Below are 25,297 nucleotides of genomic sequence, written 5' to 3'. Positions count from 1 at the left end.
TACTTGATCCAAGTTACCACCATTAGTTGGGTGGCATCATGCTTAAGTTCTAGGCACCATAAATAAGAGGGAAAACAGACCTAGAGGATTGAGAGTAAATATTTTACTTAGGTGTTTGACTGGTTGGCTTTGGTCGGGGCTTATGCTGTGCATCTATAGCAGGTTGCTTTCCATCTCCAGTTTCTCAAAAGGAGCTGAAATGAAACTTTTCAGTGCAGTTGCTGGTATACAGTGTGACAGGATGCTGCGTTGCTTTGCAAGACCTGTTTCAGACTAGGGCACTATTTATTTCCAGGGACAAATCAGGCAAGAGCTGTGATCTGGCTCTTTGCTGGGCAGATGCTATGTGCAAAAAGATCTTAGAACGCTTGTTAAATCAGAATCTGCCTTAGAACCCGATTATTTTAATGCCTCATATAGATGAATGGATTTACTCATATTTTGTTTTAAGAAGTGAATCGCAGAGTTAAAGAATGCCAGCAGTGTATCAGCAGAATTGTCTTATTTTTCAACATGCAAAAACTTACGAAACTGTTGGCCAGTATTATCTTTATAAACAGTGGTGTAGATTAAGTTGTCACAAATAATTCATAAATATTAAAAAAAAAACTTTTAATTTTGAGAACACTTAGCTCTCCCCTCTACACTGATGGGGCTGAGATGTCTTGTGTTCTTGAGAATTGTTGGGATTAATAGAGTGGAGAAGAGCCGAAACTGATAATTTTTCTTAGACGCTCCTGGAAATTTTCCTCATTAAGTGTTGGGCTGGGTTTCCCACAGAAGCTTCAGAGTTTCTGGGGAGATTTTAAATAGAAAGGGATTCTCTTCAGCCTGGATGACATGGACATGCCCTGCCTACAGGCAGAAAAATGGACAAAATGATGTCTGATGCTCCCTTTTTCTGTGACCGCTGAACCCTAAGTCTCAACTTAGACACAGGCTCCTTCACAATGTCTCTGGACCAACAGGTCATGAGAAATCTCTATGGCAACAAACCAGCATTAGGGAACCCCTTGTAGAACTACTCAAAGGCTTGAGGAAGTTACAGGATTTTGTCTGAAGAGACACAGTGACCGCGGAAGTAATGCAGCTGGCAAGCTTGATCTTAAGTGCTAGACTGCACCTGAGAAGGATTAATACAGGCTGATTTCTGCATTTATTCAACAAGTATTTACTGAACATTGGTCTATATGCCAGCAGTCTGCTAGACAAGGGAATAGGAAGATAAGCAAACCAACATGGTTCCTGATTCCATGAAACTTATAACATTTGATAAGAAAGGCCAATATTACCTAACTTACCTGTCACACAAATACATAATTACAGACTGTCATAAGCTCCCTGAAGTAAATTACAGAGTGCAGTGAGAATGTAGAAGATGGGAATGTTGTTGGAATGAAAAGATGGTGGTAGGAATTTGGAATTGTATGGGCTTGCCTGAGAAGGGGTTCAGTCTGTAGGATGAAGAAAATAGGCAGGTAAAATGGGAACGTTCTAGGGAGAAGCATGGGCAAAGGCCCTCAGATGGCAAAATGAAGACAGTAGCCTAAAATGAAGGTTTGTGAAATGTGCTGGGACAACGTGGTTTATGTCATGTGTTTTAATTTTAGTCAAAGGGCAATGGGAATACACTAAAGGGTTTGGGAAAGTGGAAGTGGGGAGAAAAGCAGCAAGATCAGACTTTATTTTTTTTTTCCATTTATTTTGATTAGTTGGAGGCTAATTACTTTACAATATTGTAGTGGTTTTTGTCATACATTGACATGAATCAGCCATGGATTTACATGTGTTCCCCATCCCAATCCCCCCTCCCACCTCCCTCTCCACCCGATCAGACTTTAATTTTGAGCAATCTGACCACAGTGAGGAGAAACCTTCGAAGGTACACAGAAGTAAATACGCTGTAGTTGAGGTAAGAGATGATAGAAGCTTGGACAGATGGCTGCCCTAGAGGTGAAGAGGAGTAGATGGACCCGAGATCTCCTCAGGAGATAAAATTGATGGTAGTTGGTGCTGGACCCAGAAAGGGTTGGTGGGGCAAGGGAGATAGAAACTCCAGGTTTGAATGTATTGTCCACATAGAGCTACATCAGACAGAGCTGGCTTTTTAGATCAGATCAAGGGGAAGATCTGGAACACTTTCTTGGTCCCTCCAAACTAAGTAGGGAGGGACCCCCCTAGCTTGATTTGGTAGAAGACGATATCTCAATTCATCTTTAAAAAAAAAATATTTATTTGGCTGTGCCAAGTCTTAGTTGCGGCATGTGGGATCTAGTTCCTTAACCAGGGATTGAACCCAGGCCCCCTGCATTGGGAGTGCAGAGTCTTAGCCACTGAACACCAGGGAAGTCCCTCAATTCATCTTGACCAGGGATTCCTGGAGAAGCCTGTCTAAGGCATCCTGAGCAGAAGCCTCAGTCTTTGGTTTACCTTTTGTTTTTTAAAAAAATTTATTTATTTATTTTAATTGGAGGCTAATTACTATACAATATTGTAGTGGTTTTTGCCATACATTGACATGAATCAGCCATGGGTGTACATGTGTTCCCCATCCTGAACCCCCCTCCCACCTCCCTCTCCATCCCATCCCTCAGGGTCATCCCAGTGCACCAGCCCTGAGCACCCTATCTCATGCATCAAACCTGGACTGGCGATCTGTTTCACATATGATAATATACATGTTTCAATGCTATTCTTTCAAATCATCCCACCCTCGCCTTTTCCCACAGAGTCCAAAAGTCTGTTCTTTACATCTGTGTCTCTTTTGTTGTCTCATATATAGGGTCATCGTTACCATCTTTCTAAATTCCATATATATGCATTAATATACTGTATTGGTGTTTTGGTTTCTGACTTACTTCACTCTGTATAATAGGCTCCAGTTTCATCCGTCTCTGGTTTACCTTAAGCTCTGTGAAGAAAGGGACTATGTCTTGTTCCTGACTGTTGGCCAGTGCTTAGCAGAAAGCCTAGCACATATGTCCACCAAAATATTATGATAAATATATGATATTTTCCCAAGAGCACAGAGAATATAAGAAGCAATGGCAAGAAGGGGAGAAGTCTAGAAACCTATACTTCAGACCTTTGGCACAGTGTCCCTCCCTCCCTCCCAGGTCATGTGCTTTTGTTGAGACGATGCCTTTCTACTTCAAATACCTTCACCTCCTCATTTAGTTGAAAAAGTTTTAAAAGTTGCTTGGGTGAATATATTTGGTTTTATTTTGAAGTGATACCATAATTTGGCAACATTTTTTTGTTTGGTTGGATGAAACAGGGACTTATCAATTGTAACTACATGGAGAAATGAGTAAAGAACTCAGGTCTATGCAAAACAAAGGAAATAACCATTAGGAAAGTTCAGCACTTCCCAGATGGAGGAATAATGGCAAAAAGAATCTGCCAGAGATTCTTGCAGGAGACCCAGGTTCTATCCCTGGGCCAGGAAGATCCCCTAGAGAAGGAAATGGCAATCCACTCCAGTATTCTTGCCTGGAGAATTCCATGGACAGAGGAGCCTGGCAGGCTACAGTCCATGGGGTCACAAAGAGTCACACATGCCTGAGCATGCACGCACACAAGCTCAACTGCACAGTGGAAAGTTTAGCAAGGGATGTTCTGGAAAATTCTAAAAGTCTGGGCAGCCCTAGGGGCCTGGAAGGCTGGGGAGCAGCAGGCTAGATTTGGTTTAAAATATTTATTTACTTGGCTGCATCAGGTCTTAGTTGTGAGCATGTGGGATCTTTAGCTGTGCCATGTGGGATCCAGTTCCCCGACCAGGGATCAAACCCAGGCTCGCCTGAATTGAGAGCATGGGGTCTTAGCCACTGAACCACCAGGGAAGTCCCAGGTTAGATATTTTTAAAGCAATGAAATGAACCCAAGATCTAGGAATTCAAGGTGAGAAGGAGGAACCTCAGCAAACGATGTGGATGAACTTCATCTCCAAGGACAAGATGAGTGACAGTCGCCTGGTGTTAATTCCAAACAGAAGAAATCAGGGATGTACAGGTGGAACGGTCTCGGGCTTGTAGGATCAAGATGGAGATGAGTCCTCTGATAGGTGGTGAGGATAGTTGAGATCACTGTGCTTGAGAATTTTTCTCTATGATTCTTGCTGTGACTGTCTTCATTTTCATGTAAAAAGGATGAGTGTATCTTTTCTCAAAATAGTGAAACATATGGACCTGATACCATTGGAAATTTGATTTTTGAAAGTCATCAATATGTTGTAAATGTCAGAGGAGGTAGCTCCCTCATAGGCAGATGTTTCCAGAAAGATGAGTGAAAATGAATAGGATTACTGACATCTTCAAAAGAACATGGTTTTAAGCAGCAGATATTAAATATTTTCTTCACAGTAAATTCAGTGTATGTGTGTGCACGCGTGCATGTGCATGCACAAATATACACACTAGATAATTTCCCCAACTCTTTCACTCTGTATTATTCTGTGGTTACCCAAGTATGTGAGTTACTCAGTTGTGCCTGACTCTTTGCGACCCCTTGGACTGTAGCGCGACAGACTCCTCTGTCTATGGGATTCTCCAGGCATGAATACTGGAGAGGTTGCCATTTCCTTCTCCAGGGGATCTTCCCAACCCAGGGATTGAATTCCAGTCTCCTGCAAAGAGGTAGATTGTTTACTATCTTAGCCACCAGGGAAACCCATATTATCCTGCAACAGATATTAAAATTCGACACTTTGGGTTTTTTCATATAAATATTCAACCAACCTTTGTGAATGATACTGGGTGCTGGGGTTTGGGGAAGCATCTGTTTAGGCCGTTTCTTTTGGATGGGGTGTGGGTTCCGAGTCAACCCAGTTTAGAACCATTACGTGAGCCAGCAGCAGGCCTGCTGTCCCCGTAACTGTTGGTGAAAGAGAGTCTCTGAATTTAGCTCTGTATTTTCATGAGGCTTCAGAGACACCTCACATACTGGATCTCCCAACCATCTCAGGTGTAAGTTATATCAAAGAGTCTATGTCTCGTTACATTTACAAGCTTCAGGATAAACACTACAGGCTCTACATTTTTCTTCTTTTGGAATGACAAGTTCCTCTGCTGTTACCATCTATCCACAGGGCGGTCCTGGAATCTCCCTACCTACACTTTTACACCTGTTCCTTTTTTTTTTAGTCCTCTATTCCTTCTCTCCTTTTTCTTCCCTCCTACTTGCACCCTTACCTAGTATTTTTCTGCTGCCCCCTTAGCTTCTACCAGTCTCACAATGCCCTATTACCCTTTCTTCTCCTGTCCCCATTGAAGCTCACAGAACCGAGTTCCAGTTCTTTAGAATCTTATTCTCAGCAAGATAGCACATCCAATCCCACTTTAGGAAATTATTCTACTTATCTCTTAATATTTTGATCAGGGACAAATATTTAACATTCAGGAGTCACTCTAAGTGGTGGGGTTAGAAGCATGGGTCAGGCACGGGTGAAAAATCATTTTGGATGGGAAAGCCTGTCCACTTTCCATACATTATAACCAGCAGGCAAAGACTAAATATCGGGCAGGTACCACCCCTGCCCACCTTCTCAAGAAAAATTTGAGGAGGGACCCTGGGACCTCAAAGGTGATGGTGGCAGCCCGTCTTTTTACCAAAAGAAGTTTGATCTAAATGAGTCCAGTTTGGATTAGGTAAAGAATGAGATTGAGGAGATGTGTCCTAGAAATCAGCCAATTTCACAGCCTGGGGCAGGTATTTGTCATCAGCTGAGTCATACTGCCTTGGGATTAGCCAGCTCTACTTTCTGTTTCAACAATAAAAAGTCTTGCAAAACTGCTGGCATATGAGATAGAGGGATCCAGAAAGTTTTGGCATCTTTTCCAGCAGCATAACGGGTTTTAGGGAAGAGACTTGTGAGAGCATGGTCCATGCACTCCACCACCAGGGACAGGTCCACGTTCACAAAGGACGCAGTGCCTTTCAATTGTTCTAGGCCTGTAAAAAAAGAGACACAAGCACATTTACCCTGCGGAAGAAGGGGAATAGGGGAGTGTGAAGCTAGGTTGCAAAGGGGAGGATGCAGTGAGGGAACTTATTTTGATTTTGCCATTATAACCGGGTCCCCTTGTGATGGGTTTTTATCTATTCCTCAGGGATGCAGCAGTGATTTCTTTAGATTGTTGGCTCTCAGACTTTGAGTGAGCAGCAGAATCTCCTAGAGAGCTTGTTCAAAGCCAGAACCCAGGAAGTTAGTAGTTTGTATAAACATAGTGGTGGTAGGATATACACAGTACTTCTTAAAACAAATTTGATACAGGAAATGTGTTTACACGTGCTTGTGCATATATGTGTGCACTAATATAGCATGTGCCTCTATAATTCAGTGACTAAAGGGAGACTCATCCACTAAAGCCCTGACTCAGGAAGCTAAAGGTATCTTGGTTCTCAGCAAATGAATTGTTTGAGTAATAAGCTAAGATACCTTTAAAGAGGCAGGGACTGGTGATGGCTTGAAGCATTCCTCCTAAGCTCTTAAAACATATCTTGAATTGTGTATCCTCAAGGGAAAATCAATTGTGTTAAATCTTTTGACTTCAGCTCCCAGTAGCCACAAGCTGTTCCAAGAGCCTAATTGAGGTTAGCTCATAAGTCTTAAGTTTATTTTAAACTCCTACTACTACAGTCTGGGAAATGAAGCAACGTGAGCTTAAATTTGTGGTCTGCTTTGGAAACATGAGTCTAGCTGATCTCGAAGTCTTGGCTTGGAGAACTCTAATAAGAGCAATCAGGACAAAATCGGGCTCTAAGCCTTTGGTAATTCTGAGAAAGGACACCTGGCCCAGAGGCCAAGTCAAAAAAATTTGAGATAGAAGTTGATGATATAGTCTCAGGCATCTAGAAAATATCAATTTCAACATCAAACAGGGAAAGCTCTTTTCAATGAGGGATTTTGTTTTCGAACTTAGAGACTTCGGAGTCGGTGAGTAAGAAACAGAACATTTAATGGCAGTGGTTGTAACCTGATACGTGGTGACATGTCAGCACTGCGAGGTTTGTCAAACCAGACGTTCTAGTTGACATATATGTACCTGTATGCATGTGTGTGTGTGTGTGTGTGTGTGTGTGTGTGTGTGTGTGCAGTGGGGTAGTTGCAGAAGTCAGTCATTCTCCCCCAGTAGATGTGACTAGGCTCTTGGCTCCACCTTGAAAACCCCTGGCCTTGAACCTTGCCGCAGTTGGCTGTCTTACCAAAGCCCGCTGAAGAAGAGGCAGGATCACAGCTGGGGTTAGGGTGACACCAGGTCAGGTGGAGCTCCTGGCTCAAAGCAGGAGCTTAGTAAGCATTTGAGGACTAGCAAGCAAATGTTAATAAGGCCAGGAAGTCTGATGTGGAGGTAAGAGCCCCAATACAGGAAGTTCCAGCAGTTCCTCAATGCCTCATTCCCATTACAGTGCATGGCAGAGAATAGATGGCCAAGTCAGGCCATCTGGGTTCAAATCCATCTCTCCCACTTACTAGCTGTGCCACTTTGGGCAAGTTACATCCCTGTGCCTCTGCGTCTATAAAATCCAGAGGGCTTGTTTGGGCATTTTAAATGAAAGAGTTTGTGTAAAGTGCTTAGAACGGTGACAAGTATATAGTGAATGTTTACTATGTGTTAGTCATTGTTATCTAATCTTTATGATTATTCCTCCAGTCTTGACTCAGTCTGACTTACCTTACTTCTCCTTCCTCTCCATTGCCATGCATTCCTGCTTCAGAAAGCTTCCACCCAAATATTAATAATTTCTTCCTGTTTAGGTCTTATTCAAACCTGACCTTTCCTATAAAGGTTTCTTAACCAGCAATGCTTTGACCCTGTGATGAATTTCTCGAGCAGTTAGACTGTACTATCTAGCCCTCCTTCTAGGCTGTTGGGTTGTGTCTCAGAAATAAAGGGTCAAGTTTCTTACATGTTGTAAATCTCAGTGTTCAGAGTCATCTGGTTACTTTCTGTTGTCAACTAGATTGTAAGTTAGGCAGAGTCTGAGTCTTTGAATGAGTGGTAGGTGATCACTAAAAAGAGGTGGTTTGTGTAGATGTAATGACCATGGGCTCCAGTACAGGCATTGCTCTGAGGAGTTGTATAAACTTTGGTAGGACATTTCCCCTTTCCAAACCTCTGCTTGCTGCTATCGTTCTTTTGAGGAATAAATGATACAATTCATGAGGCACTTAGTATGGAACTTACTACTTAGTAAATGCTCAGTAAATGTTTATAAACATGAGCAAAAGCTGACACTAATCAATAGGGACTCCTGATCTATATTTGAGATCTCTACTAGTGTATTACCATGATAACCTTATTTTTTCCTTTCTGTTTGAGTCTCTTTCAAGCTGTCTAGGACAATGAACCCCATAGGACGCTGGGTCCACCCCAAAGCTCACTTTTCTTGATGTAGCTTTCTCCATATTGTTGTTTGATGTCTGGAGACAGATGCTTCCAAATGGCAAGTTTTTTTTCAGCAGCCTTTTCTGGATCTGACAAATTGGTTTTGAACAATCCTGGTTCAATGCAAGCGACGTGCACACCAAAAGCTTTCATGTCCCGCCTGTGAAAAGAGCCAGTTGAAGACATTTAATTCAGGCTTATTTGAATAATGTTTGCTTATAAATCTTTTCGTGGAGTCACAGAATTGGGTGCACAGGAAAGAGCATCTTATTCTACCATCTCAGTTTGCAGATGAGGAACTGAACTATGGGACAGATCATCTTCCACATTCCAGACTGGCTACTATGTAGTACACATGTGGGACACATCTGAGAAGCACAGCAAAGTCTTTGAAAACTGAACACTGGGGTCTCAAACCACAGAAGGTTGGTTGAAAGTTGTGACCTGAACACAAGCTGGTCAGTTATCTGCTAAAAACAATAACAATAACAACAAAAACCTATCAACATTCTCCCCAGAATTTAATAATACTCATAGTTTCATGTTGTACCAAATATTTAGCATATGATACATAAAAGAAGTCAGAAAATCTCAACTCACATGAGAAAAGACAATGGACAAGATACCAAGGCTGAGGCAACACAGATGTTGGAATTATCAAAGTCTTTAAAGTGCTTGTTACAGACATGTTCCAAGAGTTAGACACTCCTGAAGTAAATGGGAATTTAGAAAGCTTCAGAAAAGAAAGAAAAGATAAAGAACCAAGTGAAAATTTTACACTTGAAAAATGCAATAACCACAATAAAATATTCACTGGCTGGACTAATTAGTAAAATGAAGAAGATGAAGGAAAGTCAATGAATTTGAAGACAGATCACTGGAAATTACCTAATCTGAACAGCAGAGAGAAAAATGGACAAAGTGAACAGAACCACAGGAATCTGTGGGACAAAGCCAAAAGGTCTAATATTTGTGTTAGAATCCCAGAAGGAAGAGAAATAGTGGATTGTGGATAAAAAATGTTTGGAGAAACAATGGCTGAACCTCCTCAAATATGTGAAAAGGCATAAACCTACAGATTGGAGAAGCCCAGTGAACCTCAAACATCATAAACCCAAAGAAACTAATGCCTGGGGCACCGAATTGAAGGACTTTGTTTGCTAAGTTGGTCCTTTCATGGTTTTATGCTCTGGGGTTCTCTGGTGACACACAGCAAAAAGAGGTAGTCAATGTTTTCTTGTGGTGGCAAAATCTTCACACTAGATTAGCAAGCTTCTGTGTGTGTGTGTGTGTGTGTGTGTGTGTGTGTGTGTACGTGTTAGTCACTCAGCCTTGTCTGACTATTTGCCACCCCATGGACTACAGCCCATCAGGCTCCTCTGTCTATGGGATTCTCCAGGCAAGAATACTAGAGTAGGTTGCCATTCCCTTCTCCAGGGTAGCAAGCTTCTACTCGAAGTTTTATTTGGAAATGGAAGCATCAGAGGAAAGCTGTCTTTCTTGTACTTGGGGTAGAGGTGAGACGGTTACCATCCATTCAGTTATAGTGTGAGAAATTTGAGTCCAGAACTTGCAACAAGAGGGGGGGAAAAAAAGCTGCATCGCTATGTCATTACTTTATCAGATAATTTTCTACTGAGGGTTTAATAAGATGTCACTGTTGTGTCTGCAACTGACAGCAATACCAACAGAGAGACCTGATTTAGTTCCTCTCTATGATTCCCTAACTATTAAACAAGCTGATCCGTTGAATACAAATTTGCCACCACTATTCACATATGCATTAATGCAAAAAGGAGAAAAGACTTTAAAAGATTTAGGTTCAAATCCCATTCTACCACTTGACAGCTGGGTGACCTTGGGTGAGTTATCCCAACTCCCCTAGTTTCACTGGTACCATTTATATTTTATTTCTCCTTTTTAAAATGTTTTTTCCTTATTTTTTGCTTCGAACCCTTGTGTCAAGGGCTGACGTTCAGTATCATAAACTGGGAATAGTTTAAAACACTAAATTGAGTGTCTGGTATATAAATGTTCAATGAACGTTAATGGTTATTATTTGCTAAGATGTCTATGTTTGCTTTACCTTAAACTGTCATTGAAGCCTTCTACTGCATATTTAGATGGAGAATAGCCCCCTCCACCAAATGCAAGCCGACCCCCAATGCTGGAGACATTGATAATTCTCCCTCGAGCCTTTTTGACCAAGGGAAGCATGTTTAACGTGACACTGATGAGTCCAAACAGGTTCACTTCAACAGGTTCTCTGTAGTCCTCGACCGTCAGCCAGTCGTTGGGTGCCAACACACCAAGAATGCCGGCGTTGTTGATCAGACCCCAGAGACCTAGAACAGAGCGGAAGGGAAGGAGGTGTGGTAGAAGGTGATACTTATATAGGCATCCTTGGTGGAAATACAGCTCTGCTTTATCTGATGGTGCCATTTCCTCCTTCCAGTCATCTTCCTTCCTGCTCTGAATACTTGCAGTTTGGGGAAGTGATAGTACAGTGGGTGGGAGGTTAAACTGAAACGGCTGAAGTTCTGTTACCGGAAGCCAATCTTACAATTTTTCTGTTTCTGCTTTGAATGTCAAACACTATCTGAGTGAGTCTTTTTAATCTCAGATGTGAGGAAATTGCTTTATTTTTCCTATCATGCTGGATGGCATAGCCAGAGAATACTTATGAACTGTTTTTTTTTTTTTTTTGGCTAATTACTTCACAACATTTCAGTGGGTTTTGTCATACATTGATATGAATCAGCCATAGAGTTACTTATGAACTGTTTTTATAGACAAAGAACAACATCGATCTATTTCACATTTATTTTTGGTAAAAATCCAGTCATTCACCTGTCTTATTTTATGATGGGAAACATTTAACATTGTTAAAAGTGTTGGCATTCAAGTATTAAAATATTATTTGGAGCCTTATCAAACTACTGCTTTTGAGGTTCAGAGTCTCAACTATATGATGAAGATGTGATAAAGAAAAATCACATCTGTTTGTTTTTTCCTTTGTGGATTCAAATATCTTCATCCATGAGAGTATTTCAAACTTCATTCAAGGAAAAAAAATAAAAAGTCTTCTAGTTCAGAATGCTCCTATCTTTGCAGAATCTAATGCAGAATGAGGTCCAATGACTCCCTATTCTACCATGACTACCTAAGACATATTTGCTTAGATCGCCAGACTATTTTCTTCCTTTCCCAGTGACAGTGTGTGAGCTCTGGAACCATTTTGCAGTCAGAAGATGGTCCTGGGTATCCAGATGGCAATTCAAGGGTTGCCCTCAGGATCTACTGTAGCTTTTGGCCCCAAGTTGTTTGCTGTGTAAGTGGTTAGAGTTGCACTTCACAGAAAAAGACCAGTTAACACCATCATCTCGGTTCTAAATTCACCCATGGGGACGCATGAGAAGATAATGCGGGCTGTGTCTCTCATGCATGTAGAGAGCTTGCAATGTAGAAATATTCAGGGCTATTCTAAACTTTCTCCCATCTTCTCCAGTACACAACTGGTATCTAGGAGACATTATTTTTGGAAAGACCATTTAAAATCAGACTATTTACTTTCATTTAGCTTTGCTTACTTCTCAACACCCCCTCCATTCCCCTCATTTTCACATCACTCACCTTTCTCCCCAACTTGGTTTTTCACCCACTGGGCAGCCCTCTTGACATTTTCTGGGTCAGTTACATCCAGAAGCACGGTATGAAGCCTCTCTGAAGTTTCTGCCTTTAAAGCTGTTGATCCCGATTCAGTCAGACAGGCAGCAATTACATGAAACCCTTTCTTATCAAAAGTTCTGGCTGCCAAGTTTCCAAAGCCAGTGTCACACCCAGTGATGAAAATGTACTTATCAGTGATGTTTGTGATCTTTAGCTGTCTTTTATAATTCCACAGAAAACCACAAAGGATCAGAAAGGCTAACAGCCAAAAGAGCATTTTTTTCCTGTTGTATGACAAGGACACTTCTTTCTTGAACAATAAAAGAAGATGGCGTCCTGAGTGTTCAAAATTAGAAAGAAAATTCAAATTAGAACCATTAGGGCATAATAACCCAGAGTGATGAACTTAAGATATCTTAATGCATTTGGATGGATACATAGATGGTTAAAAATACAATAACTCTTATTTGGTTGGGAAGATGGCTATGTAAGTGTTAAATTACACCTATCACATGTACGTGTGTGTGTGCTCAGTCGTGTCTGACTCTCTGTAATCCCCATGGACTATATTTCTCCAGGCTCTTTTTTCCATGGGATTCTCCAGGCAAAAACACTGGAGTGGGTTGCCATTTCCTCCTCCGAAGGATCTTCCTGACTTAGGGATCGAAACTGTGTCTCCTGCATTGCAGGCAGATTCTTTACCACTACGCCACAAGGGTTTCCCAAGTGGCAGAGAAAGTAACTGGCAAAATTGACATGGGTCATTGGGTTGATCTGACTTTTTTCCTCTCTCTGTATACATGCAAATATTTCTTTGCTTAATAAGGAATATGAACATAAACGCAGATAGAATGACACATACACTTATGTGCACACAGACACACAACTCTATTTCTATTGTTTTACAAGGAAGAGATTGTTTCAGATAAAAAATAATGCAATATATCTTCACTTAACGTGGAAAATTTGGACTCTGCTTTCATCTTTTTTTCCTGCTGAAAGATCTATAGCTAAAGAAGAAAAAAATGGGTAGTAAAAATAAGTCAGCAGTAAAAGGAAGGTTTGTGCAAACTAGTTGGTTCTTGTGGTATAGCTGTGACTATTTCTAAAGCAGTCAGGTTTTTAGACTATTGTGACTTAAAAATTTGGTATAGTTTTTCCAAATCTTCCCTCTGTAGGAATTATTGATTTGTTGCAAGTGGATGTCTATGTAGCAAGACTTCCTCTTTTCAAATAAATAAATACATTTAAAATATATAATTTTGAGGGGTGGAGTGGTGTAACCAACTCTTGCAAAATTCGTATTTAGACATTTTAAGGAAATTTCATGTTTATACATTCAATTAGTATAGTGTTTTGCTCAAGTCTAGGTCTTGATAAATAATTGTTGAATAACTAAAAGTTGACTATATTCACCAAATAGATTCTGTAACCCTTGCTGCAATCCAAACTCCCAAGGGAATTATGTAAAAAATGCAAATATTCATGGAGTTTAATGTGCCCTAGAACTGAGAGTGGAAACTCCTTGTTGTAGGGTTTTGCTGCTGGCAGGCAGGCCTAAGGGGAGCAATAGTAAAACAATAGCTTACTTTTGTAAAGCGTTCTGCCTTTCACTTTTACAAATAGGTCTCATTTGATTCTCTTCATAGCCTTTTCAGTTAGAGAGGGCTCATTACTTGCCTCATTTTACAGGAGAATTAATATGCCAATTAATAAATGAAAAAGGAAAAATGGAATTAGCAAATCATCATTTGGCAGCTGACATAGTGACAGTTGTTCCAGGCAGTTCTAAACTAGTGGGTGAAATTCTGATGAGAAATAGTAACTATAGAATCTCAAAGAATCTCTGCATAAGGCTCATACTAATTAAAAAGAGAGCAATAGTAATTTCACAGTGGAGAGATCTGCCGGATACCACTTTAACCAAGTGATAAACACGAACACTACAGAGACGACAAAACGGCAGAGGATTAGCTGGACATGGAGTACTTCTCTCTTCATGGATTCATCAGGGATATATCTTCAGATGCAAGGATCTCTCAGAGCACCAGCTGAGAGCTGGCAGGAGTGCCTGACCACCGGAAAGGAATATGGATCCATGCAAAACTCAGTAAGAGGAAGGAAGGAAGGGAAAATTAGGAGAGTGAGTAGGACTGGAACTGCACTCAGGGGGTGAAGGAATAAAGCAGGGATGAGATTCCCACACCGGAGCAATAGTTTGGGACAGAGAGGAGGCCTTTGAGGCTGTTGGAGAGCGAATCAATTGATCTGTGACATTCTGAATGCAGCAGAGAACCACAGCCCTACCTGTCCAGGACACAAGTTCCTCCGTACGTGCAGTCGCTGGGAGCTGGACTGTTGGGATTAGAGAGCAATCCCACAGTGAGGGCTGCTGGTGACTGCGGGAGATGGCCTGAGGGGATGTGAGGGAGGAGATCACGCTGGGATGCCCTTGAAGGAAAGCTGGGCAGCCATGGAGGCAGGGCCACAGTGCTGAATCATGCGCAGGGGGTGGAGCCACCACTGCCTCTCTCTCTCCCCACATGCCAGAGCCAGCAGCGGACCAGTGGAGAAAGACCCCAGAGATGGTGGTCCTTGGGGGGCCTGATACACCAAACAACAGAGAAAGATCACAGCCAGGAGCGCCTTTGAGCACCTGCTTCACCAAGCAACAAAGAAGGACCAGCTAGGGAAGTCCTTTGAGTGCCAGCTTCCAGAGGCTAAAAAAAGACTCTATGTTTGTGCTAAGTTGCTTCAGTTATGTCCAACTCTGTGTGACCCTGTGAACTGCAACCTGCCAGCCTCCTCTGTCCATGCGATTCTCCAAGCAAAAATATTGGAATGGGTTGCCATGCCCTCCTCCAGGGGGCTCTTCCCAACCCAAGGATCAAACCATGTCTCTTATGTCTCCTGCATTAGCAGGGGGGTTCTTTATCACTAGCACCACCTGGGAAGCCCTTGAAAAAGAGTCTAATGGCACTTTATCTCCTATGCCTCTGGCCACCGGCTTCCCTACGCTTTTGACCCCACCAGGTTCCCACACTCTAAGCGGCCATGCCACCTCCCTGCCCAGTCCTCACTGGTGCAGAGCTGCCAGAGGCTAGAAAGAAAAAGCCTTAATAGTGCCATATCTCCTGCTCCTGTGGCCGCCGCCTCCCCTGCATACATGGTGCGCCAGGGTCCCCACCATTCAAGCAGCTGTGATACCTCCACTCTTGGTCCTCATTGGGGCAGACCCAAGTCCTCCAGGGCAGCCTCAGGAGTGAACTCCTGTGATAACCTACATGCAGTGGTGGGGATAAAACCACAATGGTTTTAGCAGAGTGGCTAAGGAAGAGGATTGAAAATCTTTCCACCAGCTGTACAAACTGCAGATTAAATACACACAATCAACCAGGTAGACTCTGTGCCTATGGGATATAAAAAAGGACAATGAGTGTTCACATAAAAGAAAAAAACCCTAGCTCTGGCAACTGTGGACATTGGAGGCAAATACACATAGGAGTAGAGGCAGATTAGAATCCGACAGTAGGTCCCAAGAACAGTCCAGTGTAGGAGGGCTTCCTAGGAGGTGGAGGTAGAACCACAACTCTCTATATACATTGTTTTCTTTTTTTCCCTTTCTCCCCCTTTTCCCCTTTTTTATCCTCTTAATCTCCCCCCCCCCTTTTTCTTTTTCATATATTTCTAATTTTCTTCTTCTTCTTTTTTTCTTCATTCTCTTTTTTCTCTCTTCCTTTTGTAAATGTGTGAGTTTCTTTGGGTGCTCTTGGCATTTGAGTGTTGTTTTCACCATTAGTCTTGAGGTTTTGTCTTCTGTGCTGTGACGCCTGTGAAGTCTTGGTGCTACAGTAAGGGAAGGAACCAATAGCAGACTATTGGAGCCAGAAAAATGGGTAAGTGATCTGGAAGACAGAATTGTGGAAAGAACTGAAGCAGAGCAGAATAAAGAAAACAAAATAGAAAGAAGTGAGGACAGTCTCAGAGACCTCTGGAACAACATTAAGCACACTAACATATGAATTATAAGGGTCCCAGAAGAAGAGGGGGAAAAAAGGCATGAGAAAATATTTGAGGAGATAATAGTCAAAAACTTCCCTAACTTGGGAAAGGAAATAACCATCCAAATACAGGAAGCTCAGAGTCCAATACAGGATAAACCCAAGAAGAAATACACCAAGACGCATATTAATCAAGCTAATGAAAATTAAACACAAAGAACAAATATTAAAAGCAGTAAGGGAAAAGCAGCAAATAACACACAAGGGGATTCCCATAAGGCTAACAGCTAATCTTTCAACAGAAACTCTGGCCAGAAGGGAGTGACAAGGTATACTTAAAGTGATGAAAGAAACAAAATTACAATGAAGATTACTCTATCTAGTAAGGATCTCATTTAGATTCAAAGGAGAACTCAAAAGCTTTATGGATAAGCAAAAAAAAAAAAAAAAAAAGGAGAGAGAGAGAATTCAGTGTCACCAAACCAGCTTTACAACAAATGCTAAAGAAATTTCTCTGGGTTGGAAACACAAGAGAAAGAAAAGGCCTACAAAAACAAACCCAAAAGAATAAAGTAAATAGTAATAGGATCATTATTTAATTAGTATTAGTTACTCAGTCGCATCCAACTCTTTGTGACCCCATGAACTGTATGTAGCCCAACAGGCTGCTCTGTTCCTGGAATTCCCCAGGCAAGAATATTGGAGTGGATAGCCATTTCCTTCTCCAGGGGATCTTCCTGACCCAGGGATTGAATCTAGGTCTCCTGCATTGCAGGCAGATTCTTTACTGTCTGAGCCACCAGGGAAACCCCATATGTATCATATATATCAATAATTATGTTAAATGTAAATTGACTAAATGCTCCACTTAAAAGATACAATGGATACAAAAACAAGACCTTTATATATGTTGTCTACAAGAGACCCACCTCAGACCTAGGGACACACAGACTGAAAGTGAGGGGCTGGAAAAAGATATTCCATGCAAATGGAAATAAAAAAAAAAAAGCAGGAGTAGCAATAGTCATATCAGGTAAAATAGACTTTAAGATAAAGACCCTTATAAGAGATAAGGAAGGACACTACATGATGATCCAGGAATCAATCCAAGAAGATATAAACATTATAAATATATATGCACCCAACATAGGAGCACCTCAATACTAAGGCAAATGCTAGCAACTATTAAAGGGGAAATTGACAGTAACACGATAATAGTGCGGAACTTTAATACCCCATTCATACCAATAGACAGATCTACCAGACGGAAAATTAATAAGAAAACACAAGCCTTAAATGATACATTATATCAGTTGGACCTAACTGGTATTTATAGGGCTTTTTATCCAAAAACAGCAGCTTTCACTTTTTCTCAAGCGCACATGGTATTTTCTCCAGGATAGATCACATTTTGGGTCACAAATCAAGCCTTGGTAAATTTTAAAAAATTGAAATCATTTCAAGCATCTTTTCCAACCACAACACTATAAGACTAGATATCAGCTACAGGGAAAAAAACTACCACACAAACACGTGGAGGCTAAACAGTACACTTCTGAGTAACCAACATATTACTGAAGAAGTCAAAAAAGAAATCCAGATGTACTTAGAAACAAATGGCAATGAAAACGCAACAACTCAAAACCTACAGGAGGCACTAAAAGTAGTGCTAAGTGGGACGCTTATACCAATACAAACCTCCCTTAAGAATCAAGAAAAACATTGAATAAACAACCTAACCTTACACCTAAAGCAACTAGAAAAAGAAGAACAAAAAACCCTGAAGTTTGTATAAGGGAAGAAATCATAAAGATCAGAGCTGAAATAAATGAAGGAGACAATAGCAACTTTTGATCCTGCACCGGAAAATCATTTTTTCTTTTGTCAAAAAGAACATTTTTAGGTTGACAAGTGAAATTTGAGTAAGCTTTGTAGATCTGATAAACAATAAATATTTCATGAATATCAATTTCTCAATTTTAATCACTTCTATGATTATGTAGAAAAAGTCCCACTTTTTATGAAATACACATGGAAGTATTTAAGGATTAAGTAGCACCATGTCTCCAACTTACTCTTAAATGGTTTAGGAAATAATAAAAATATGTATATAAACAAACATTAAGAATATGTACATTCTTTAAAGAGAGAATAAGAATGTAAATGTGGTACAATGTCAATATCTGGGGATTCTGGGTTGTAATATTCTTTCAACTTTTCCATAAGTTTGAAATTAATTCAAACCAAAAACTTCAAAATTTGGCAAAGGAAAATGATTTTTTTTTTTTAATGAGAAAAGTGTTCACTAGACTGCTTTGAGTTCCATGCACAGGATAGGTGAGAAGTTTCATATCCAGAACTTCAGAGTCTAGTGACCTTGGACGCCAAATTTTCTTCCTTCTTCTCTTTGGGAAGTTCACCTTCATAACTACTGGAGGAAAGCAAAAACTCAGACCAAATCAGTCAGACTCCCTCTCCCTCCTCATCTTATCCATCTCCCCTCTTCAACTTCCTCCATCCTTAGCCAAACCAATTTTTCCCAGGTGACAAGAAAACAAAGAGGAGCTTTTAGTTGTTAGGGATGGGCTCACATTAAAATGTGTTGTCCTCATCAGTTACTCCTTTGGGCTGAGGGTTGTTTCAGATGCTGGTGTCCCAGCCTGCAGCCTGAATCCAAGGACTGCCAGCCTTGACCTAGAGCTTTGCAAAGTCTGTCCTTTTCTCAAAGATTATCATCCAAAACCACTGCTTCTTCTTCAGTCCCTAAGATTCAGATACCTCTAGGTCATTGGACCAAGTCAGCCACAAACCAACACATACCTTTGTCCTCTAATTTTAGCCAAGATGCCGCCTTTGAGTAATAACCCTCGGTCAGTCAGAGTTGCTGAGAACATGACCTGTACACAGAAGCTGATTGATGGTTGATTGGTTCATTGACCACTGGGAAGTAAATGAGTAACAGCAACTCACAGGGCTGCATTGGCCTTATTCTGCCAGCTGTGGTCACCTCCATATGGGTCCTTGGTGCCAGAAATTCAGTCAGGGCATTGACTTTGGTTGCTTGGGTTGTTGGCTTCTCTGTGTGTTTTCCAATTTGTCTCACAGCGTTTATTGGAAATTGTATTTCCAATTTATCTCCCTGTTTAGTAGGGGTACAAATCTCTCAGCAAGAAGTGCCTAGGTTTGTCAGAGTCCCTCTAGCACCAAAGGACTGTGAGCTTATTGACTCATCAAGGCCAAGAACAGAGTAAGAGAAAGCAGATATTTAACCCCCACAACTCAATGCATGAGGTCGGGTGCAATTCTGAGTGTACGTCCTCTGAACAGGTCATGGAGTGTTTTCTTCAGCCAAAATCAATACTAGCCAATTTGCCAGTAAAAATTTAGAAAGCAAGGACCAAGGTCACACACACACACACACACGTACACAAGAGACATTAAATCAGGGTTTAGGAGCTGAGGCCTTGGAATCAGGCAGATCAAGTTTCAGGTTCAGTTCCTCTACCATCAGAGGGCCTTTGGGTCAATTGTCATATTCTCTTCATTTCCATTTTTCTATCTGTAAAATAGAGATAACTTCTACCTTGAAGAGTGTTGTTGTTATCTAGTCACTAAGTCTTATCCAACTCCTTACGACTGTATAGACTATAGCCCGCCAGGCTCTTCTGTCCATGGGATTCTCCAGGCAAGACTACTGAAGTGGGTTGCCATTGCCTCCTCCAGGGGATCTTCCAGACCTAAGAATTGAACTCACGTCTCCTGCATATCCTGCATTGGCAGATAGATTCTTTACCACGGAGCCACCAGGAAAGCCCACCTTGAAGAGTACCTGGTGAAATAAAATGACTAGACTTCCTGTTACACAGGAAGACCCTTGTCATGTGGCAGGATTGGTTGCTGTATGCGTTGCTCAGGTCTTAGCATGGGGTTCTCAGCCTCAGTGTTTTGGCAGTTTGGGTCAGATAATTCTTATTGTGGGGGGTCTCTCCTGTGTATTACAGGATGTTAGCACCACCCTGGCCTCTGCCACTTAGATGCCAGTAGTCCTCTCCCCCAGTTGTGACAACAAAAAACGTCTCCAGACATTGCCAGATGTTCCCCTAGGAATAAAATTCCTCCCAGTAGAGGAAAATTTCCTCCCAGTAGAAATGCTGGTCTAGTGTTTCCTTGTCTTGGAGGTCCAGAACAGTACAGCATTCGGAACTGCTGGAAACTGCTTAAAACCCAGACTGGAAACTCAGTCTTTGTTTCCTCAGTAGTGACATATGGATGAAAGTTTATATTTTTTATGGTCTTACCAGAAAATTTTTATTATTTATAAATACTGGATGGCATCATCAGCTCAATGGACACGAGTCTGAGCAAACTCCTGGAGATAGTGAAGGACAATGAAGCCTGGAGTGCGACAGTCCATCTGGTCACGAGGAGACAGACATGACTGAACAACAACAAATTCATAGCCTGCTGCAGTAAGCATTAATATCTATGATTTTAAAAAGTTTCCTAGGAACTTCGCTGTTGGTCTAGTGGTTAAGAATCTGCCTTTAAATGCAGGACACTCAGGTTCAATCCCTGTTTGGGGAACTAAGATACCACATACTGTGTGGAGCAACTAAGCCCATGGGCTGCAACTACTGAGCTTGTGTATTTGAGTCCACATGATACAACGGGAGAGTTTGTGCATCGCACCACACGGATCGCAAATGCTGCAACTAAGAGCCGAGGCAGCCAAATAAATAAAATGAATGAATATACATATTTTGAAAACTGCCTTTTTGTTATCAGGAGGATAGGAGGCAGTGAGCAAAGCCAAGTCTATGTATGCAGCCATTTGTGAATTTAGAAATTAGCAAATGAGCCCTCACAGCATTTATGAGGCCTAAATTCTAGCTGAGCCTTTTGAGCTTGGACTGCTATGAACTCCTCTGGGGTGCCCTTCAGATGAGTACCATTGACTACAGAATTCAAAGAATGCCCTGAGAAAGCCATGGTCCTTGGGATTCCCAGTTGACCAAGTCAGGTAGGAATGATAGCAACTCTATGATCTGTTGAGTTTGTACCACATTCTAGTGGCTCAGCTGGTAAAGAATCTGCCTGCAGTGCAGGAGACCTGGGTTTGATCCCTGGATTGGGAAGGTCCCCTGGAGAAGGGAAAGGCTACCCACTCCTGTATTTGGCCTGGAGCATTCCATGGACTGTATAGTCCATGGGGTCATAAAGAGTCAGACACGACTGAGTGACTTTCACTTCACCTCACCACAGTCTAGGCCCTCTGCTAAGATCTAGAAATATTTATCTCATTCAAACCTTACAGTAAAATTATCTCTATTTTATGGATGAGGAAACAAATTTAGAATTATGTTAATGGGCTCAAGATAGAATTGTGTTGTTTCAGGCCACTTAATCGCAGCATCCATCCTTTAATTATCTGCTCCACTGTTACCGGAATTCCCACTCAACTCTGGGAGTCTGGACTGTGTGTACACTTCTCTACACCACCATGCCTAATGATACTTGATATTAAGTAAATACATGTAGAAAGAAAGAAGAAAGAAAGAGAAGAAAGTTTCCACTTGAACACCAGGCATCTAGCAATAACTGGATTAGTTTTTGAGCCCTTGGAATCATCAGGGCATCCTCCTCTCCTTCTCCTCTTTGTCATCAGATAGTCACACTTCCCATTTAGATAACTTTAAACATTATTGAAAAACGTTCCTATAAAATTTATCTCATCAAATTATCAAAATATTTCTGTGAGCTAAGTAGGGTTGGTGTCAGACATAAGATCATTTGCCAGAGAGTGGCTAGAACTAAAAATTTCATCTCTGAGCTCCTAAACTGTGTTAAAAAAAAAAAGAGAGAGAGAGAGAGAAAGAAAAGTAGAACTAGAAAGAGAGGAACACATTATCAGTCGATAGGAAAAATTAAAATATATTATCAAAATTCCCCATGATGCCACAAAGACTCAAAAGGAATCAAAAAAGGAGAACTAGGTTTCTCTTTGATCTGTATCTGAAGGGCTGAAGAGTAACTGCTTGTCTGCAGCTACTGGAAAATATTACAACTCAATTCCTGTCCTTGTCCAGTTCTGCTTCTTTTAATTTTCTCTTCCTAGGTTTCTCTTCCTGGTTAAAATATCTAAAACAAGATCCTTTGATTTCACTTCTCTTATTCATCTTCCTCCACCCTTTAAAAATAAATGAGAGATTCTTAAAAAATAATAAGATAGAAAATAATGTCTCCATGTTTCAAAGTCACTGTGAGGTATACTTTGTGTAAGAGAGGTGGAGTTCTTTGTAGTTACTTCCTCCCAAACAGTTTGGTTTTATTTCCACAAAACTTCACAAAGAGAAAGCAATACTGAATCTAGTCAATCACACTGACTGTTCGGGTATTTGTTGAATCTTTATTTTTATTTTTTTCAATTTGCTGCAAGTGTGACCCGAGGTGAATTAACAACTAAGTTTTTTAAATCAAAACACATCAAATAGAGAACATTTATCAAAAAGCTTTCTAAAATATATTCTTTCTGAGTTTCTCTTGCACAAGCTTTCTTAAGGTTGACAGCAGTCTGACTGGACAGATATGTCCCTTATCCATTTAAATCTTGTAAACCTGGGACTTCTCTGGTAGTCCAGTGCTTAGGAGTGTACCCTACAATGCAGGAAATGTGGGTTCAATTCCTGGTCATGGAACTAAGATCCCACATACTGCAGAGCAACTAAGCCCATGTGGTGCTACCATTGAGCCTACACACCACAACCAGTCAATAGGAAAATGAAAACCTATTATCAAAATTCTCCACCACGCCACAAAGACACAAAGGAAATAAAAAAAGGAGAACTAGTTTTCTCTTTTATCGGCACACAAAGTCCAAACACCACAACGAAAGACCCTGCATGATGCAACCCAAATCCCACAAATTGAAACTGACTTGACACAGCCAAATAAATAAATAAATATTGTAAACCTGGTAAACTGACACCAGATTCCTTTTTATTTTTATCTTTTCATTGAATCAAGAAATTCTGTCACTATTTAACCTAACTGGCCATTCTGAGATTTCTGTGACACATTTCTTTAAGAAAAATGACATTTGTGCCCAATGACACAAACTAAGAATATGACTAATGGATGATATTTTTTTGTGAAAAAAGTCTTCAGTTGGGCACCCAGAAATCTAAAAAAAGTTTTAAATGGAGCCAAAGATCTTACCTAAAATAGTCTCACATGAGCGTCAGATTAAAATAATAATAACGATTATGGTGCACCAATGAGATCTTTGAGGTGATATTCATCCTTGTAAGTTCCCTCAGACAGTGTAATGAAGAAACTCCTCCATTAGTTATGTTCCCCTTGAATCCCGCTTCCTGCAGGAGGGAGGTGGCCCTCAGGACCCAGTGTGCCTTGTATAATGGGACACTGAGGTGTGTGTGTGGGGGGGGTGCCTACTTTGCAGGCTCATTCAGTCTCCTGGTTGAGCCTGGACGTGTGCCAGCCCACTCTTTTGTAGGGAAGACCTGATGAGTTTATGTTTTGCATTTTTAGTTCTAAGGAAAAAACCTATCTCTGGTTTTCCTTTGACTTCTTTCAAAACTTTTAAATTATAATTCATCAAATCATCTGCAATAATACTTAATATTCTCAGTCTCTTCTAGGTTTATTATTTTGCCAATATGCTCTCTGATATTATTGGCAGGTTAAGAATTATTGCTAAAGCCGTGGTTACCTTATTTATGTTGCTGAGTAAGCATTGCTAACTGGAAGACATGACTTATTAAATGTTATTATAGCTTACAGTTACAAAGCTTCAAGGAAGCTTGCAATATAGAGAGAATGTTGTGTAGAGTTGCAGAAAGTGTGTTCAAATCTTCAGTATATTTCTTTTCATCTCAGTTATCTTTGAGCTGTTTTTAATGGCAATACCTTGAGAAAGTGACATTCATTGTAAGAGTTTTAAATCCAGTTCCCATTTTTTTCCATTTGATATATGAAATAAATTTTCCTTGAATTCAGATATTGAACTTTGTTCTAAAAATTGGGCACACTTTTCAAATATCACAAATAAAGCAAAGATGATACAACATTTAATTTTCATTTTATGCAGCATCTAGCCAAGGATATTTTTAGGGCACCTACTAAGCTAAGTAAAGCACAGTCCTTACCCTGGAACTGATAGTATAGCAGGACATTTCAGAACTGTTTGTTCAACCTTAAATTTAATTTTAATTTAAAAATGTGTTTTTTTTAAACTTTTTTCCCCAACTGTTAAAAATCAATCCATTGAGAAAGAAAGATCACACCACCACTTGGATCTTAAAGTCTTTAACAAGGGTTGCCCTTGAAGCCTCCAAACTGACTTTCTCCCTCTGTTATTTGTATGTTGGAAGTTTCAGGTAAAATTCCAACCCCCGAATCATAAAACAGAGTGAATATCTGAAGCAGACTTATTGTTGTCATCCCAGTGTCCAGGAATCAAATGTGCATTGAGGAATATCCCTGCTTCCTCCTGGACAGAATAGCATCCTTCTCACTCAGCTTACGTGTGAGTGTATATTTGTCTAAACTGCCCTCTGAAAGTATTGGTAAAGCAGGTAGACAAATAGACCTGACCTGCAGTTGGTAGCAAATCTGTTGTTCCAATTAGGAACACTCTTTTTAGAGCTCTTCCCCACTCCAGTTTCCAATTCATTATAAGATTCCTAGATGGTATCAAATAGGTACAGAGAGATGAACTAGAGGTAAATCTAATTGTAACTCTAGGGTGATAAAGAACATTCAAAGAGAAACCCGGAGAAGGAAGTTCAAGGCAAGGTTTCTGGTGGCATTGAGCTTATTTCTGTAATGAGATGGACCCGGTACCCATCACAGCCTTCTAACATATCATTTTTTTTTTAAATAGCAAGTGCTGACCACAGCATGATAGACAACTTGATTTATTATATAAGAGTGAGGAAAATCAAGACAATTTGAAGACTGACATGAGAAATGAAGGAACAAGTGACAGAACTCCATCATCGGTTACCTTATTTAAGATGAACTGGGACACAGAAGCTGTTGTGGCCTTGCTGGGCTGCTTGTCATCTGCCTGATCTGGCCGCTGTGCTGGGGGAAGGAAGGATTGTGCCACCCTGACCTCGAAGATCCTCTTAAGGTAGAGATGCCTGGGCTTCCGTGAAGCTCAAAGTACTTAAGCGTGTGAGGAGTCCGCAGGTTCCCTCCTCACTCTATGAGTCACTG

At 40.8% G+C, this 25,297-nt stretch overlaps 1 protein-coding gene across 1 annotated transcript; it reads right to left on the bottom strand.

Annotated features, from left to right (window-relative positions):
• Window positions 1-2,845: 2,845 nt before the first annotated feature.
• On the bottom strand, window positions 2,846-25,263 carry DHRS9 (dehydrogenase/reductase 9). Its single transcript, XM_043488195.1, has 5 exons — window positions 25,083-25,263; window positions 12,021-12,392; window positions 10,474-10,732; window positions 8,384-8,547; window positions 2,846-5,949 (listed from the first exon to the last, which is right to left on the bottom strand). The coding sequence occupies exons 2-5, from the start codon at window positions 12,331-12,333 to the stop codon at window positions 5,726-5,728; spliced, it is 960 nt and encodes a 319-aa protein (XP_043344130.1). The 5' UTR covers window positions 12,334-12,392; window positions 25,083-25,263; the 3' UTR covers window positions 2,846-5,725.
• Between the last annotated feature and the right edge of the window lie 34 nt (window positions 25,264-25,297).

Source organism: Cervus canadensis, chromosome 15 (assembly GCF_019320065.1).
Source record: "Cervus canadensis isolate Bull #8, Minnesota chromosome 15, ASM1932006v1, whole genome shotgun sequence".
Lineage (NCBI taxonomy): Eukaryota > Metazoa > Chordata > Mammalia > Artiodactyla > Cervidae > Cervus > Cervus canadensis.
Note: the sequence above shows the minus strand (reverse complement) of the source record. Positions and strands in the feature narration are given on the sequence as shown.